At 43.4% G+C, this 18,700-nt stretch overlaps 1 protein-coding gene and 2 pseudogenes across 1 annotated transcript in view; 1 reads left to right on the forward strand and 2 right to left on the reverse strand.

Annotated features, from left to right (window-relative positions):
• The window catches only part of ATP8B4 (ATPase phospholipid transporting 8B4 (putative)), an 81,486-nt gene that overhangs the window by 45,324 nt on the left and 17,462 nt on the right, over positions 1–18,700 (forward strand). Inside the window, exons 13-19 of the mRNA XM_066635425.1 lie at positions 904–947; positions 3,158–3,323; positions 8,728–8,916; positions 11,749–11,864; positions 15,861–16,025; positions 17,899–18,010; positions 18,538–18,643. Of these exons, the coding sequence (XP_066491522.1) occupies positions 904–947; positions 3,158–3,323; positions 8,728–8,916; positions 11,749–11,864; positions 15,861–16,025; positions 17,899–18,010; positions 18,538–18,643 (898 nt within the window). The remainder of the gene's footprint in view (positions 1–903; positions 948–3,157; positions 3,324–8,727; positions 8,917–11,748; positions 11,865–15,860; positions 16,026–17,898; positions 18,011–18,537; positions 18,644–18,700) is intronic.
• Positions 1,567–1,679, reverse strand: LOC136659713 (5S ribosomal RNA; annotated as a pseudogene).
• LOC136659536 (5S ribosomal RNA) lies at positions 13,533–13,652 on the reverse strand (annotated as a pseudogene).

Raw genomic sequence — 18,700 nt, forward strand, 5'->3', positions numbered from 1 at the left:
TGATTGATTGATTGAGAACAATCAATCAATGTGGGAGGGAGGACACAAGAACTAAAACTGGATTTCTGCATGTAATGCACAGATTATACCTTACAGGTGTGTTAAATTAAGTATATAGGGCACTGGGTATTTATTTTGCATCCTGGGCATGGCAATTTATAGAGTAATAAGCCCTAATAAAAGGTCCTTGCTCTGAGGCACTTTCAATCCACATTTCAATGGTGGAGAGAACAAGAGGGAAAGGGAGAGGCAAAGGATAGTAAGGGATAGATATGTGCAAAGTAGTAAAATATAACATTTTATATAAATTTGTTATGTTATTAATAGAAGTAACTAAACAGATGATTATACATCAGAAATGCTGGATTGAGATAGAACAGTTCTCTTGTGGGTACAGTTTGGGCATGGCTGCTGTTGTGTGAATGATAGATGACATTCTGCATGAAAGCTTGATCTCTCAGGCAGAAGGCTAGTTTTCAAGTCTTCCTTCTGATATGGTAGATACTTCAACTAAAGTGCAGATTTAATGTGGGAGAACTTTCAAATTAATGACTCTCCAATTCAGGATTGCCTCGCCTCAAATATGTTTCGCTCCCATTGTGTTAGTACATGTAGATAAATTGTTTCTTATAGGAAAATGACCCATAAGTACAAAACCTGAGGCATAAGTTTTGATATTTCAAAAGTCTCCTCTTTCCAGTGCATTTCAAGCTGCAGGGAGAATACACTCGCCTTGTGAGAAGATTTTTTCAAACGTCTTACTTGGATCACAATATGTGAGAGGAACGGGTTTGCTAGGTTCTCTCTTAATCCTTCAGACCCTCAGAAAAGGAAAGCTGGTTAAATTTTGAATTTAAACTGACTGTTCTCTGACTTTTGCAAATGTAAATGTGAATTTTGCAGGTGAAAATGAGGATGATCCTGGTCGGAAAACAATGATTAGCAAGGTAAAGTAGTGACTTGATGACAATGTAAAATGTTTCATTTTGCATTTTATTACTTTTGGCTGTACAGTAACCATAGTATAGTGTAAAAAAAATATCCTGTAAGGGTGCAATACTAATTAACTTTCTAGCAACGAGGTAAGAGCAATGCAGCTCCGAGGTAAGGGAACAAACATATCCTTACCTTGAAGAGGACTCCATGTCGCCATCCCAACTGCAGGATGCAGCACATGCCCCATTGGCACCGTTGTGTCAGTGCTGAAAAGTTGGTTAGGATTTGGGCCTAAGTTATTAAACTTCATAGAAAATCAAACTTTCAGTTATATCATTATCATCAGAACCTTTATTGTCATATACATTATATACAAATAGTTATAAATACAAGTCACGACAATGAAACATTTGATGAGCCCCCAACACCCAATGTCTTGATCTACTACTCTTCACTACAAGTTTCTGAAAGGCAGCTACCTTTCCATTAACTCAGGGTAACTAACTGACAAAATATATATCAATACCTCACGCTCCAGATGTACATTCTTTTTTGATAACACCGGATCTAAAACCTTCACACGGGCATCTGTATGGTTGGCAACCTTCAGTCTTGAAAGACTATGGTATAAGCCTACAGCACCTGGTATTCCCAGGCGGTCTCCCATCCAAGTACTAACCAGGCCTGATCCTGCTTAGCTTCCAAGATCAGACAAGATTGGGCATGTGCAGGGTAACACAGGCATCTGTATGATCTTTCAGTTATACATGAGCAAAACCTAGATGATAATAGCCGTAATCTAGAGATTGCAGGGCTTTTTACTTGTCATTCCTGATCACCAGCCCCACTCCACTCTCCATTGCATCATATGATGCTTTAAAAATTATCTCTGTCTCTTAATCCCTGCCAATAGTTTCACCATTACTGGAATAAGATTGTTGGCACCGTCCTAAGGAAGGGTTACTCCAGTGGAATGAGTGCACCACCGCACAGTCTGTCACAAACATGCTGTAAAGCACGTTGTGACAGAGCACCATCTGAGCCTGCCAGCATGAAGGCCAAAGCCTTCCGTTGAGTGACATGCCCCTCCTTCCAACTGTAATTCTCCTCTTGCCAAAATGTTTGCCACCCACTGCTGCAGGAATTAACAGTGTGTTTTATGTGCAGATCTTGTTGAAAGGGTCTGTAGCTGTTTTTGAAAAGTGGGGTAGATGTACAATGGTCTATTTCATCAAGTAAGGCTTCAGTCAGCCTAGATATTTGGTGATGGGGGTTACTTCCCATGCTGCATCAGTGTTACCATAATGCTGGCATAGGAATAACCAGGGATGGGGACTCTTGACTCATGGACTTGACTCGAGTTGCCAAAAAGTGTGTTTTTTGCAGCTCGTTACAACACGAGTCACACATGTCAAAAACTCAAGCACTGACTTGTGAATCTGGGGTTTAACCCTAAAAATGAAAAGACTCCAATAGACTCGAGTCTTGCTTTTGTGTGTGCTTGTGACTCTGTTTTGTGTATTTCCTTTTTTTTTTTTTGCCGCTTCTGTAACTTGACCTGTTTCTCAAAAAGATTTGAACTTGAGTCAAAATGACTTGAAAAACAGTTCTGGACAAGTTGCGATGGCCGCCTGGTATGACTTGTTGGCAACTCAAGTGAAGGGGTGGAAACTTGTGGCTCGACTTGTGACTTGGAGCTGCAATTCCCTGGGAATAACTGCGCCACCTTCCTGACACATGATTGCTTCTTACATATATTTCTACAGTGGCAGGGAAGCAACTCTGTATTGCTCTTGCAACATATGAATCAGCTGTGATTGTGGTGGCTGGTTGTCTGACTGCTCCGATGCAATGCGTATCTGATAAGGCTGGACCTCACCACAGCCTAGTTCAGTGTGTGAAATCTGTCTTAAACTGCTCTGCTGTAGGCCCTGATCCAGCTTGCATTCAAGCAATTTGTGTCCAAGGAAACAGTCATTCTAATGTCAGGCAGCCACAGCTCTGTTGGGTTTTCTTTAAAACAGTCAACAGAATCTGCCCAAAGTTAATGAATATCTGAGTCCATGCTTAAAAAACAAGCACCACATAAGCAACAGATTGGAACCATATCCTTGAGAAAAGGGCCAAAATCTAGATATTTTAAGATAAGCTATCATGTTCCATTGTAATTTTTTCCTCTATTGTCACTGAGCTTTTCTCTCTCTCTTGCTTTCCTATCCAGAAAATAGTGTCAGCAGACTTCTCGTTTAACCCTTTAGCAAACAGCAAATTTCATTTTTATGACCACAGCTTGATGGAATCTATTAAATTAGGAAATCCGGAAGTACATGAGTTCTTTAGGCTTCTTTCTCTCTGCCACACTGTCATGCCTGAAGAGAAAACTCCAGGTAACCTAATTAAAAAATGGGATATTTCAGACCTTGTTGGGAGGGCCCTCAGGCCTATATGCTTGCTCCACTGTTCATCCCCCTTTCGTGTCACTGTGGAAAGGTTGCACTTAGTTCAGTTTTATTTCATATTGGCCATAGGTAGTGCATAAAGGCAGTACATAAAATGAATTCACAACTTATATATTACAGTTTATTAGGATGTGTGAAAAGGTCAGCCAAATTAATTGCCAAGAGAGAGGGTACCAAATAAGCCAGCGTAAGCTTGTGTATTTGGACACAAGATTTCCCTGAATCTGTTTGAACAGTGTTTCTCAAAATGTGGGTTGCAACCTGATTGTTGGTGGGTCACGAAGTTTTAGCTCAGCCATTTTCAACCCCATGGCACACTGGTGTGCTGTGGATGGTCTGTAGGTGTGCCACAGGAGATTGGGAGCGTACAATTTGTTAGCAGGGCCACTGGGGGATGCTGTCAGTGTGGTGTACCTTGTCAATTGTCCAAAAACTGATGGTGTGCCTTGACAATCTTAGTTCCTTGTCAGTGTGCCATGAGATGAAAAAGGTTGACAATAGCCGCTTAAGCTGATAGCTGAGAAGGGGAATAGAGCCCTAGCGAAAGTGAAACTGAGCCATATTGTGCGTTTACTCATGAGTAGGCAAACTTGCCCTAGTCCATTGGAAAGGGCAGGCTGAGAGGAATCCAGCAACACCAGAATGATCCCAATCTGATGAACGCAGCCCGCAAAAAACACCCGAGAAGGAGTGTCCCTCCCTCCAAGCTGACGAATGTATTGAGCCCTATGGAAAGCGAAACTAAGTTACATGGTTGCGTTTACTCACAGGTAAGCAAACATGCCTTGGTTCATGGTCAGGTCAGGCAAAGAGGAATGTGAATCCACAAATGCTCCAGAAAGCAGCCCCTCCCCCATAATAATAATAATAATAATAAAACAGAGGCTTGAGCTGGTTCAGTGAATTTTTTTTCTTTTTTAAACTTGCAAAGCCAGGTAGGTCCTGACAGTGATATGATTTAAATATAAGAACTTAAATTGAACAGAGCACTGGGTAGGGCTGAAAATCTCACTGGTTTCTTTTGCAGGGGAGGCTACAGAGTTAGTGTAGCTACAGTTATTGCAGGCAGGCTACAGAGAAAATTCACTTGGTGGAACAGGGCTGGCTTCTCCTTATTTAATTATATGTTTTATTTTAATTTAATTATTTATAATGATTTTAATTTGCTTGATGATGTCACATCCGGCCATGACATCACTTCTGGTGGGTCCTGGACAAATTGTCACTCTAAAAAGTGGGTACCAGTGCAAAAAGTTTGAGAACCACTGTAAAAGAGTCATTACATCTAAAAAAGTCAACTCTTCACCACACAATTAAAAGTTCAGCAATGATGGGGTTAGGCAGGTTTCCCTGGAAAGTGATTTCCATACCAAAGGTGCCATGACTAAAAAGTCCCTGTCTCCTGTATCCAGTACCTGAGCCTCAGGTGGCAAGGTGAAGAACTTTTGAGTGTTGTTATCAACATATGGAAGGCAGCAGTCCCACGTCTTAGCCATTTATAGCTTTATAACTAAAAACCGGCATTTTGACTGGGCCTGGAAATAAGTAACAAATGGACATGTTATGAGACTAATACATTCCTGTCGTGTGTTCAGAAATGCCATCACTTTTTAATGATTGCAAGGTGAATTCATAAATACAAAACCTAATGTAATGTGGTCTGAACATTCAGGGAGATGCCATAGCTCAGTGTAAGACTGCATGCTTTGCCCCAACATCTCTAGGCAGGGCGGAAAAAAAAAATCTGTGAAACCCTGGAAAGCTGTTTCTAGTCTGTATAGCTAAATGATCAGTGGTTTGACGGGTTAGTAAACTTCCTGTGTATATGACTGATATCTTCAGGATGGTGGTGGTTGTTTTTGGTTATTGTGATTCAAGCATGTCCACTAAAGAATGCTTTATTTTAACCAGATCACAAAGCATAGTCCTCTTGCTGCTGTGGCAGATCTGAAGAGAATAAAATGGCCCATACTCTAGTGATTAACTTGGATGCAACACATCTTGGCTAGCACTTCCACATATCTGTTTTGAGACATGATCTCATAATGTGTAATTGTCTTGCTTCAGTTTGTAGGGGTGCAGATATTTCTACTTCAAACAGTGCAAAATCTGCAATTTATGGTGAAAAGCCTTGTTGCTGGTTTGAAACTGATTGAAGTTGATGAATATATTTGGCTAGGAAAAGTCAGGGATTCTGTGTTCAAAAGCACCGAGCAATTAGAAATGAGCTGTGTTGGCTAGTATGCAGCTGGTGCTGATGCTGTGAAGGTACAAGTATATTTTAGGAAAATGTCTCTTAGGGATCAGGATATTAACTATTCTTAAGTTTTGCCTAGACCAGGGGTGTCCAAAGTTTTTGGCAGGAGGGCCATATCAGCTCTCTGACACTGTGTCGGGGGCCGGGGGAAAAAAAAAAGGAATTAATTTGCATTTAAAGTTTGAATAAATTTACATAAGTTCACATAAATTAATATATTAAAGATGAACTTATATGAATGAATGAAGGTCTTGCAATAGCTCAAGGCCTATAAAAGGCCTTACAGAAAGCAAGGCCAGCCTTTCCTTCACTGCCACTGCTGCATCACAGATGTGAAAGAGCAAGCAGTGGAGGGAGCTCTCATCCCACAGCTCACATGAGAGGTCAAACAGTTGCCCTCACACTGAGAGAAGTTGCGTTGGACCAGTGCGGGCTTCAACAAATCTCCAGAGGGTCAGAGACTCATTGGAGACTGGGGACTCCCTGAGGGCCGCATTGAGAGGCCTCGAGGGCCGCAAGTGGCCCCCGGGCCGGGGTTTGGGCACCCCTGGCCTAGACTTTTGTGCAAATTCTTATTACATTTACCCATTGTAAAAGGGCATGCACAGTGTAGTGGATAATGTGGTGGAATCTGACCAGGGACAAATTTGTGATGCTGAGTGTCACAATTCAAATCTATGTATATAACGTGATGGTCTCACACCGTGTTGGATCTGTGATGCACTGATGTCAGGATGTGAATTCATGGATGACAGGTTGTGTCGGAGATTCCATGGATACTGGTAGCATTTTTGGGAGGGCTTGTGCAAGCTTAGCATTCCCTGACCTCTCATGTTCCTCCTTCCTCTCCTTGATGGGCAGGATTAGGAATGTTCAGGCAAGACCCCAACAGGCCTGGCTCTGATTATAATGTTACTAAAACCCCATTGATTGGTGTTTTTTGTGAATTTATTACATAGACCATAAATTGTATTCCTTTTGTTCAGGAGCAGCAGTGAGACTGGAAGGGTGCAAACAAAATCTGGGAGATATCTCTTTTAGCAGGAGAAACTAACATAGCCTTTCCAGTCATTGTTGAATGGTAGACGCCGAACATTAAAAAAAATGAAATTTCAGCAACCTGTAGGTGTCCTCCAAAGAAGAAACATTTGAGAATGATCAAGGGAAGCCACATAAGTTTCTATAAGATGCATACCTTTTCTTGGAGGGGGTTGGTCTGCACTTACTAGAGAAGGGAGGCAGTGCCCCTTTGCTCTGCTCACCCACACTGCTTGTATTCATCTTCCAGTAGCCCACTGCAGCCTGAAAGAGGGAGAATCCAACTGTACACTAATACAAGAGCACCTGTGGCTTGGCCTCTCCCTCTCTTCTAGAAGAGTGAAAGTGCAGAGGCTCATGAGGTCGCATGCTGGGTGATTCCTATTCACCCCAGGAGAGCTGTAAATTATAAGCTTGTCCTGAATAGAAACTAATTTATATTACATTTGACATGTATTGGGTTTAATTAAATCCTGGCAAGAGAAGTAGGTTCCAGGCTTGAATTAATCCCTACCGCTGTCACACAAACATGCTTTAGAAGGGCATTTTATGTTACTATGACTAAACTTTGATACAGAGGAAATTACTCATTTTTATCTGTTTATTGGCTGGATCTCATACAAAATCTCCTGACCTTTCCACAGAGGCAGTTTTCAGCCATAAAAGGATATCTTTTTATGTGTATTTACTGAATCACTTGGGTAGCATCTGAGTTCTCTGTTTCCAAATCCCTGCTCTGCGTCATGGAACAACATATACTATGAAGCAACCACTACGTGGGATCTAGACTAATTCTACACCAGCACTATGTACATCTGACCTAGCGTCTCTCTGTATTTTGCAGTTCATGTAACATTAAGGGTGCAACCCTACAATGGGGCTGACACGAGTCCCTTGCGCCAGCCTGGGAGTGTCACAAAAGTGCCGTAAAGTACTTTTGTGCCACTTGTTGGGAAGATAGGCCAGCGCATGGATGTGTGCTGGCCTCCCCTTGCCACTGCAGGCCTGGGGAGAGGCTGAGTTGCATCGGCCGCGCTCGGCTGATGCAGGGGTCTGGGGGGAGGTTGGGAGGGCGGGGAGGAGGTGGGAGGGAGGCATTTCGGGGCAGGGGGAGGGCAAGTAGTGGGTATTCCTGGGGCAGCGGGGTGGGGAATGGGAGGTGGGGCCAGGACCCAGCGGTTATGCTGGATCCTGACCCCGTCCCCAGGCAGCCCAGGGCAGTCCCAGGCTGCTAGGATTTGCACCATCTCTGGAGGTTGCCTGGATCCAAGTAGCCCATTGGGACTGCAGTGGCCCACCCCAGGGTAAGGGGAAAAGTTTCCCCTTGCCTTGGCCGAGCTTCTGGTTGCCTGAAACTTGCGCTGGATACAGCACAGGCATGCTGGCCTACCTGTTTCCAGCGCAAGTTAGTATTGCTCTCTAAAATGAATTAAATCTCTTCTTCAGCTGGTTATAATGTAGCTTGCTTGGAAAAGAGTTCCCAAAGGATTATGTCTTTGAAATGGACTGTTCCTTCAAAATAGCCACAAGGCCCACTGAAACGTTTTACAGCATGCTAGCCTCACCTGTCTTGGTTAAGTTGTCCAAGATATTCCCATTATTACAGTCTTAAACCACCCTCCCTCCAAAGAGTTCAGGATACACACAGGGTTCTTCCCCACCCCATTTTATTTTTGTAACAACCTAATGAGATAGATTAGACTGACAGCTGGTGACCGGACCAGAGTCACCAAGTGAGCTTCATGGATGAGTGGGGATTAGGTTGCATATCTCTCTGGTCAAAGTCTGATCCTTTGTCCACTGTTATAATCACAAAGTATGCCTTTTTCCTTCCCACCTGGGATGAAGTGGTGCAGTCCAGGAGCAAACGTTACCCATGATTTTCCTGTTTCCGTGCAACTCACCCAAATTACCTGGAAACCATTGGAGATGCAATAGGCTTTGCATGGAACTTCATTTGTTGTTAGAGCTGTAATTGTTTGCCATGATGAGTAATTTTGTTTCTTCAACTGGTATTTTGGTTTTTCATTGTTGTAGGTGAGCTGATCTACCAAGCACAATCACCAGATGAAGGTGCTCTCGTAACTGCTGCCAGGAATTTTGGGTTTATCTTTAAGTCTCGGACCCCGGAGACGATCACGATAGAAGAGATGGGCAAACTTGTGACTTACCAACTCTTGGCTATTTTGGACTTCAATAATGATAGGAAAAGAATGTCTGTGATAGGTACAAAATTCTACATTTCTCTCTGTGTGTGTTTTATGTGTTATGAAAACATGCTGGTAGATTCAAAGGATTTTGCAACTAGGATTTGCTCATTTGTTTTTAATAAAACCTGTACCCAGATTCCACCTGCAGTCACAAGGCAAGTTGTGGTAATCCTAATAAAATAGTAAAACATTGTACAACAGTGTAAAATGCAATAGTACACACACGTTTGTGCACACTCCTATTAGTAGTTAAGGCAGCTGACATTACTTTTCGTTTGTCCATATTAGTAGTAGTTCTGTTTCCAAGGGACTCACAGTCCGTTGGGAAAAAGTACAGGAAATTAAAAGAGGGCAAATAAACCTTACATTTCAAATGGGTGAATCTTTTTATCCACCAATTCTTGTTAAAAAAAAAAAAATACTATGTTTGATGTCTTTATAGCAGTACATCTGAAATGTTTCTTTGCCCTCAAAATGGTGGAACAAAACAATTCTCCCCATTAAAGAAAAATAAATTAAATACCTTCACAACTTAAAAAAAAATAGTTTGGATGATTATAAAGCTGTATAAGAGACATGTCATGGAGACATGTCATGCTGAAAAAAAAAAATCTTCCTTTCAAATTGGTGGTTGATTTGTGCTTAAAGATCAAACTATAAAAATAGAATATAATGTGAAAACTGTGATACTGAGCCAGGCAGTTACTCCTCTATGTAAACCAACTACTGGTGTGTTTATCCTGACAGTGGGGAAGCATCTTTCACTTTGGCCCTGTTCAATGTGTACTCCACCCTGGTTAATCTGAGCAATTCTTCTGTGTTCTAGCCTCTTGACATTGACAGGGTATAGTAAAAATAGTAACTATACAAGAATATAAAACTGTACCATATCATTCCAACCCTGCATGAACCCATAAAATATTAAAATATCATATCATGATTCTGAGACCCTCCCCGCATTCCAATACATAATGCCTTTCTATAAGAACATAATGTTTTTGTCATGCTAGGTCAGGATAATCCAACTCAACTATTTGATTTGACTCTTGGTTATCCATCTCCTGTCACATGGCTCTAAGGTAATCCCTAGGACAGCAGCAGCAATGGCTGCATGAAGTCAGTGTTGTCTAATCTGACTAGATACAGCTCTCCAGGGTTTCAGACAGAGTTCTTTACCAGCCCTACCTGGAGATGCCAGGGATTGAACTTCATGCAAATTTTTACTCTATCACTGAGCTATGGCCCAATCCACTAATGGTCCAGTAAACTATTATGGCTCATGAAAGCCCTCCTTGTCTGAAAGAGCTGTGATGACTCCAATGACAAAGAGCAGTGGGTTCCTGCATCACATGGGAGGCAATCAGCACATTGGCTGCTCAACTGGAGGCTTCCATGGATGAGGAGGAGCCCCAGGAAAAAGTGAAGACTCCATCCCATGAGTCCATTCTCTGACTCCGATAACTTTTTCACAGAAGCACCTGCAGTCCAGGAAAACTCTTCTCAATCACCCTGTCAAGCCCAGTGATCACAAGAGACATTCCAACCTTGCAGAAGTGCACTTCTCCATAGCCCTTTTAACTCCTGAACAGTGTCTCTCCAAGGAGGTGTACCATTCTCTGCAGAACCTATTATGAATTGGCTCTAGATCATAGAGGGCCACTCCAAGCTCCTGATTGTGAGTGAGCTTGGTATCTGGTTTGATCTTTAATCCTGCCCCCCCACCAGTCAGCTCTCCATGGTCCTGACCATTTGCTTTCTCACCTGCATTTTTCCATGCTTGGCTAGGATGCCCCAGCTGGCCCCATTAGCAGGCCCCTGTCTCCAGAACAAGAGACAAACAGCCTAATCAATATAAAAATGTAAACATTTTTTCATTGCATGTTTAATGATAAAAGTTTTTGTTTGCAGTTTTCTGCAAACAACAATAAAAAAGCAACATCAGTAAAAATCATAAAATGTCTGAACAATTTTCATAAATTCTCAGTGCAGTCTGGGAATACTTACTCTGCAGAAGCTTGCCTGTCTAAAGTAGTCTTTGCCATTTGCCGGAGAACCAATACTGAGCAAGTGATCGCTTCCATTGATCAATGCTGTAAACCTTTAATCAGCTGCCAAAATTTGCATTGCTAGGCTGTGAAAAACAGCCCAACAATTCATCATAAATAATGGATGGAGTAGATTTGGGAATGTATGATAGTGTACAAGCTAATTCAGCAAGTTAGGAACCCAGCTATAGCAATGTATTGATGTTCAGTCTGGTTATAATTTATATCTCTGAGCATGTACCTCTGATACACAAATGTGCATAATCCTTACCTGTTTTGACTGCAATTCTCCTATTCCTTTCCCTGCTGCTCAGCCTGCAGAATTCACCTGTAGGATAAAACTTTAATGCAAAACGCACTTCCGGCCATTACTGTCATATTTATTTGACTATATTTACCTTTTTTAAAAAGTGTTTTCTTTTTAAGTTATAATCTTTTCTCTTATTTTGGAAAAATAATAGTTATTTAATAAAGCTCATTAAAAAAACAAAACTAAAAGGGGTGTAAGGAAAAAAGTGGTAAGGAAAAAAAGTGTACCAAGCATTCCATAATTTTTACCTTATTTGTTATTACATTATCTGCCCTGGGTGGCAAATAAGAAATATAGCTTCCAGATAAGAAAGAACATACTGTATTTATGATACACTAATGGTATCTGTGGAGTTTCCCATACCTCCATACACACACATATGCATGCACAGACAGACAGACAGACAGACCAACCCCAACCTCCTTCTGCCTACCTCTCTTGGAATAATGTTCAAGTTTTCACTGATATTTCTTGTTCTATTTTTCCTTTCCAGTTCAAAACCCTGATGGACAGATAAAACTTTACTCCAAGGGAGCAGATACAATTTTGTTTGAAAGGCTTCATCTATCCAGTAAAGAGCTAATGTCTTTAACATCAGACCATCTTGCGGTGCGTATTTTAATTTTTTAACCTCTGTCCCAAGAAATTCATTGTGTGTGAAGGAAGCATTAAGAACTACTTCACCATGGTTCACACAAACCACATGATAAAGTTGATCTTTTGGGGCAAGAGGAGCATGTTATCTAATGCTTCCTGCACCCCCAGATCTATATACTGAACATAAAATCTAGCACATCAAGAGGCAAGCTTGGTTAGAATCCTTCTGCCTAATAGGCTAGTTTTCTTTCTGTAGGATTTCCTTGTGGAGGAAAATAGCAGTTCCTGTAGTTTAGCTCAAGAACAGTTTCTCCACATGCCAGTTGTTTATGTAGGTCTTGTACACAAGCTTCAATGGTTTCTGGAACAGAAATTATTTCAGAGGTAATTACTGCATTTTAAGGACTCTTCAAAACACCTTTTACTCATTTCTAACCTAATGTGAACTTTCAAGGAAAACCAGATAAAGTTCTCCTATCCTTTTTAGAAAAAAAATTAGAATTTGTGTTCTTTGTAAGTGTTCACATTTAACACAAACCATTCCATGACTTTCTAACCAAAATACGCTTTTGACATTTCGTATACAGTATGATGGTTTAGTAATATTGGTTACAAACATAACTATTATGTTTGTCTGCATAATAGAACTTTCTTGGCTTTCTTTTAATCTTTTCCAGAAGTTCCATATTTTTATTTTCTTTAACGAAAGGAAGGCTAGAATCGCAAGAATTTGAACTTTGCGGTTAAAATATAGAGACCTTGAATTTTATAACACAGCCAGTCAAGTTAAGGGAATTACATTTATATGTGAAAATAGCACAGCCATTCCAGACATCTCATATTTTCATAGCTAAACTGAGACTGTGGCAATTTTTTGTCAGCATTTTTCAAGGTCATTAAAGCTCGACTTGTTTTATTCCTATTTATTTCTTCATTTATAACAGTTTTGTTTCCTAAAATAAAACACACTCTGCTTTTCATCTATGGCTTAAAACACTGCATTTAGTGAAGTGTTATAAACCATTCATGTTTTTTGCTAGGCTCAGCAAGGTCAAAATCAAATGTGTTTGCAATTTTCACTATAAAAGTCAAATTCTGTGGGGTTTAAAATGTATTCACACTGTTTATATATAAATTAAACAAAATATATTCTGAATAATAAAACAAAATGACAAGTGATTTGCAACCTGTAAGATGGCTCCAACGGGGAAGCCCAATCCTATGCCAGCCTGTGCAGTAAGGCACACTGGGCTGCAAGGAAGCCTGTCCTGCCAACAGAAAGGCCTGCACCAGCCTTCCACCGCCAGTCAGAGGCCAGCTCCCACCGGAGCAGGTAGGCTGTCTCCTGGGTGGTGCTGGGAAAGTGCAACAGGACAGGGGGGTTGTCTCTGGACAGGTGGAAGGTGGGGAAGAGGGCAGGGAGGAGGACATATCAGACCCAGGAGGGGGAGTGGACAGCAAAGGAAGCCTCCACCATATCTTATCCTCCCTCTTGAGCCTGAAAAGCTGATGACCTGGATTTGTGCCAGCTATAGAGCTGGTGCAGATCTGAGTAGCCCCGTCAAGGCTGCTGGGGCTTTACTTGGTGTAAGGGGACAAAGGTCCCCTTACCTCAAGGAGATCTCCAGTAGCCACAATTCCCATGGTTGGCAACCTTCAGTCTCGAAAGACTATGGTATAAGCCTACAGCACCCGGTATTCCCAGGCGGTCTCCCATCCAAGTACTAACCAGGCCTGACCCTGCTTCGCTTCCGAGATCAGACGAGATCGGGCATGTGCAGGGTAACACAATTCCCATGCGATGTGATGAAAGCCATACCAGCCTCGCTGCAAAGCAGCACAGGAATTTGGTTAGAATTGGGCTGTCAATTAATGTTGTAGAACCATCCGACAAGCATGGAACTGCCTAATAGGAATCTACGCAAATCCATGATTCTGCAACAGAATTTACTGACTTTGGAAGAAGACAAATCCACTGTCATTAGTCCCTGAGCATTTAGTACATCAGATGTTCTGATGCTGACATTTGTATGCATGGATTTGGGTTTGCTTTTTCTTCTAGGATAACGTTCAGCAAATCCCATTAGTCGTTAATTATGCTAAGGGTCAAAGCATGATGTGCTCCTAAATGCATGAGATAGCCAGATTTTTTTTTTTTTTTTTGGGGGGGGGGTACATTTCTTGATAAATATTGCAATGGGAGGCCCCATGAAACATGAGGAAGAGACCAGGTCAGAGTGCACCATTAAGAACAGGAGCCCACCTCTCCATCTCTTCTATTCTCCAGTCTAGGTACTAGACCAGTAGTTCCCAATGTTTTTTTTCCACTTGTGTACCCTTTGGCAGCCCATTTCCATAAATTGTACCCCTCATATTAGCAAAATATTTGTAATGAATATAGTTGCTGTCGTTCAAATTTATGTGTTTTCAACTACTGATCCATACCTGATAATACACAAATTGATAACCAGAAACTAGCAGTTGCTGGGACTTTCACAGCCAGCTAGCTGCCTTCCTCCCTGCCTTACCAGCCCTGCAAGGCATTTGAATACAGACCTGCATTTTTCCACCATTATTCAATTCTTTTTCGAGTACCCCTAAAGGTCCTGACAAGTACCCAGGGCCTAGGAGATGGGGGTAAAGGGGGTAAGAACATAAGAACTTAAGAACAGCCCCACTGGATCAGGCCATAGGCCCATCTAGTCCAGCTTCCTGTATCTCACAGCGGCCCCCCAAATGCCCCAGGGAGCACACCAGATAGCAAGAGACCTCATCCTGGTGCCCTCCCTTGCATCTGGCATTCTGACATAACCCATTTCTAAAATCAGGAGGTTGCGCATACACATCATGGCTTGTACCCCGTAATGGATTTTTCCTCCAGAAACTTGTCCAATCCCCTTTTAAAGGCGTCTAGGCTAGACGCCAGCACCACATCCTGTGGCAAGGAGTTCCACAGACCGACCACACGCTGAGTAAAGAAATATTTTCTTTTGTCTGTCCTAACCCGCCCAACACTCAATTTTAGTGGATGTCCCCTGGTTCTGGTATTATGTGAGAGTGTAAAGAGCATATCCCTATCCACTGGGTAATTTGTACCCAGGCCCAGGGTCAAAATGGGGGCCCAGGAGCCAAAGGAGGGGCCCCAGAAATTTCCTGGGATCTGACATTTTCCTATCTACTCAGACTTGTTGCCCGTACGGGATGCTGGGGACACTACCATGACTGGTGATGCTGGGGACACTACTGATGCCACGTGGGTGGGTAGACCTGGGCTCCAAAGACTTTCCCAGCTGTCTCTACCCTCCCTTTACCCTGCTTTGCCCCTCCCTGCCCCTATTCTGCTTGCCTGTCACCACCCTCCCCCTCTCTGTTTCACCCCTCCCACTTTGCAAAGCGGCCTGAAAGAAACTTTGTACCCCCTAAGAAAATTCCTGTCAGAGGCCCTGCAAGTAGCCCTGGGGGTACATGTACCCCAGGTTGGGAACCACTGTACAAGACAAATCTACTGGTCAAATTTTGCAACCACAAAATGTTTGCATCCCAGTTTATGAGTGACACCAACTTTTGTCAGTAGGAGCAAAGCTCGTTTCCAGGAGCTCCATGCAACCAACTAGCACTTTCCATTTTTGTTCATCAATCAAGCTGATGAGGCTTTGGCTTTTTGAGTTTGCTGTTTGCATCGAGGGTCAAGTGCCAAGCAAAGCATTGGAAGTCCAATCATAAACCACAGCATTCTTGTGTGTGCATTCTTTCACATGAAACCAGCACAAAATCTTCAAGTTGTGTTTTAAAACAATAAAATGTAACTGTGGGAGGAAAAACTATCCTCAGATTCATGTCTAAGTGAATTAAAGCAGAATATTTTAGACAGGCTCTAATGTGGGAAGGTTAGGATTGCTTGATGACCCTGTAACTTGAAAAGGAAAGCAAAGCAAAGCTGAAATAAATAGCTGTTTTATTTAGTAACCCTTTTACAACCTTTGTGTTTTTGTTATGCTCACACAATAGGAGTTTGCTGGAGAAGGCCTCCGAACGTTAGCCCTGGCATACAAAACTGTGGACCAAGAGCACTTTCAGGAGTGGTTTGAAGTTTATCAGATGGCAAACGCGTCACAGGATTGCAGGGATGAACAGGTTGCTTCAGCATGTGAAGAGATCGAGCGAGATCTGAAGGTATTTTGCAAGGCAATTTTTGTACATTTGTTCTCAGGAGTAACATTGGGGACCAGCCAGCACAGGCTTGAGGGCCCATGCTCATCAGAGGCACTACCTGACTGGGCTTAGCTCTGAACCCCCAGTACTACTGGTAGCACTCAATGTACCACAGAAGGCTCAACCCAGCAATCTGGTGCTGGCACTTTATATACTTATTTATTCAGGGCCAAACTTGATAAGAGGGTAGGATATCCGTGACTGGACCTCAGTTGATGGCAAATGCAAATGCAAACTGGGTCAGGACGGAAGTGCTGAGCCTTTGGACATTAGCCCTTTCTCCCCACACCATTTTTCTGGCTGAAATCGGAAAGGTAGCAGCGGGGGTGGGGAGAGGGTGAAACGGGGTGGGGAGGGGGAAGCTGCAGGAGGGGGTAGCTCTGGCACCAAAGGCACGTGCTGGATCCTATCCCCTCCAGCAGCAGACTCGCTGCCCCCTTCTTCTCCTTGGATTTGCACTTGCAGAATTGCTGTCACAAGTACGTGGAGACCCCTTGTGTGTCTGGAGGCGTACACAGGAGTAAGAGGAATTAAATCACCTTTCCCAGTTGAAGCTTCTCAGGGCCTAATCATATGTGGGCCAAGCACTGGTGGTCAACTCCAGCACCAGTGCTGGGAGTCACAAATGTGCCGTAAGGCACACCTACAACAACCAGTGAGTAGGGACCACTGATGCTGGGCCAGTGCCAGTCAGCACTGGGCCCAGCACCAGGTGGACTCTGCCTGGAGCAAGGTAAGAGCTCTGGGTAGCGGTAAGGGTCTTGATGGCAGGGGAGGTGTTCCAGGATTGGGGAAGCACAGGAGAGGGCTGGGCTGGGGCAGGAACTGCGGTGAGACCAACAGAGCCCTGCTCCTGCAAAGCCTGACATGGAGGTTCTCAAGTCTTTGCCAGCAAAATAGCTGGCGCAAACTTGAGAAAACCCATTGTGGGGCCTGGGGCTTTCCTGGGGGAACGAAACGAAAGGGGAATTTTGTTCCCTTCCCCTAAGGAGACCTCCAGCAGCCAAGGCAGTGCCGCTGGATTCAGTGATATCAATTTTGGAGCCGCTGCACCTGGTGGCGACGGCACTGAGTATATTGACGGGCTTTCAATCCCCCCCCCCCCGGGAAAATTGCAACTGTTTCTGGCACAGCTGTACCAGTGAGGGGAAGGATAGGATTGTGCTCCAAGTTGTCATTTGGCTGAGGTATTTCAAATTATACAAGGAATCTCACAGTCCAATCCTGAGCTGCCCGGAGCTGTGGGACCCAGCGGCTCCACAAAGGGCTCCCGCTGGATCCAGAGCCTCCCGTGCTACCACGGGAGGCTCCTCAGGAGAAGGGGACATTCGTCCCCTTCCCCCGAGTGAGGCATGCAGTCCCACAATGGGACTACTCACTTTAGCGGAGACTGTTCGGTTGCCACTAAAGTGAAGGTGCTCGTGTAGGGTGTGCAGCCCTGCCCGAGCGCCCTGGATGCTGCAGAGCTCGGCTCTGTGGATCTAATTCTCCCCCGCCCCAACACACCTCCCCCATGCCCCCAGCTATGCCTCCCCCTCCCCGGAACGCCTCCCCCACACCCCCAGACACGCCCCCATTTCCCGTTCCGCAGCCCGGCAGTCACAGACACCGCCGAGCCATGGAACGCGGGTGCCCGCTGCACGCTGGCTCAGTGCCGGCCAGAGCTGAGCCAGCTCCGGCAGGAGCCCAGTGCCTTATGGCACGTTTGCGACTGTGGTCCATGCTGCGGACCACAGGATTGGGCTCTCATTCTTGTAGCTCAAAGCACTTGCTTACTGACAATTGTGTACATATTAATGGCACACTCAATTTTGTGTTCTACTTCCTTACAAAGTTATTAGGTGCCACTGCTATAGAAGACAAGTTGCAGGAAGGAGTCATAGAAACCATCGCTAACTTATTACTAGCCAATATTAAGATTTGGGTCCTAACAGGAGACAAACAAGGTAAATTTCATGTTTGTGTGTAAGTTGCTCCTCTGGGAAGGATTAATCGAAGACTCTCAAACCAGTTGATCGTAATGGAGAAATAAGGCAAAAAGTCTGAACAAGGGGATCTATTCCTCTCTGGATGTATTTGCACTACAGCTGGAATCATTTAATGGGGAACACTGGGAATCACAATTTTGTGAATACCCTAATCAAACTCTCATTGGGGAAAGCTAAGAGAAAGATGGAAACATTTGAATCTGATGCAGTGACACAGTTCTGAGAGCCCTTCAACCAGTTACTTCAACATCCATTCTGTTTAGGGGCTCTCCTTCCATATGAACCAGAGCTTCTTGAAAGTGTTCTTGGGAGGGGCTCTGAGAGAGAGCATGTTGCAGAGTCTTGTTTATATACCGATTGACAGATGTGTTCTTGCTCTCAAGGACAATAGCACAAGTGCGTATTTGAGAAACTACAGTTTACGTTGGGAATTGACATTATCATCGTGATTTTTTTTAATTGAGCCACTCTTAATTTGCTTTTAGAAACAGCTATGAATATTGGTTACTCCTGTGGTATGCTCACTGATGCCATGGATGAGATTTTCATAGTGACTGGTCACACAAGAAAGGAAGTTTGTGAAGAACTTAGGTATCCGTATTTTAAGCTATTTCAGTTGTTGTGAAAGTGTTCTTTTTCCTTTCAGTA

This window comes from Tiliqua scincoides, chromosome 8 (genome assembly GCF_035046505.1).
Source record: "Tiliqua scincoides isolate rTilSci1 chromosome 8, rTilSci1.hap2, whole genome shotgun sequence".
NCBI classification, from domain to species: Eukaryota; Metazoa; Chordata; class Lepidosauria; order Squamata; family Scincidae; genus Tiliqua; species Tiliqua scincoides.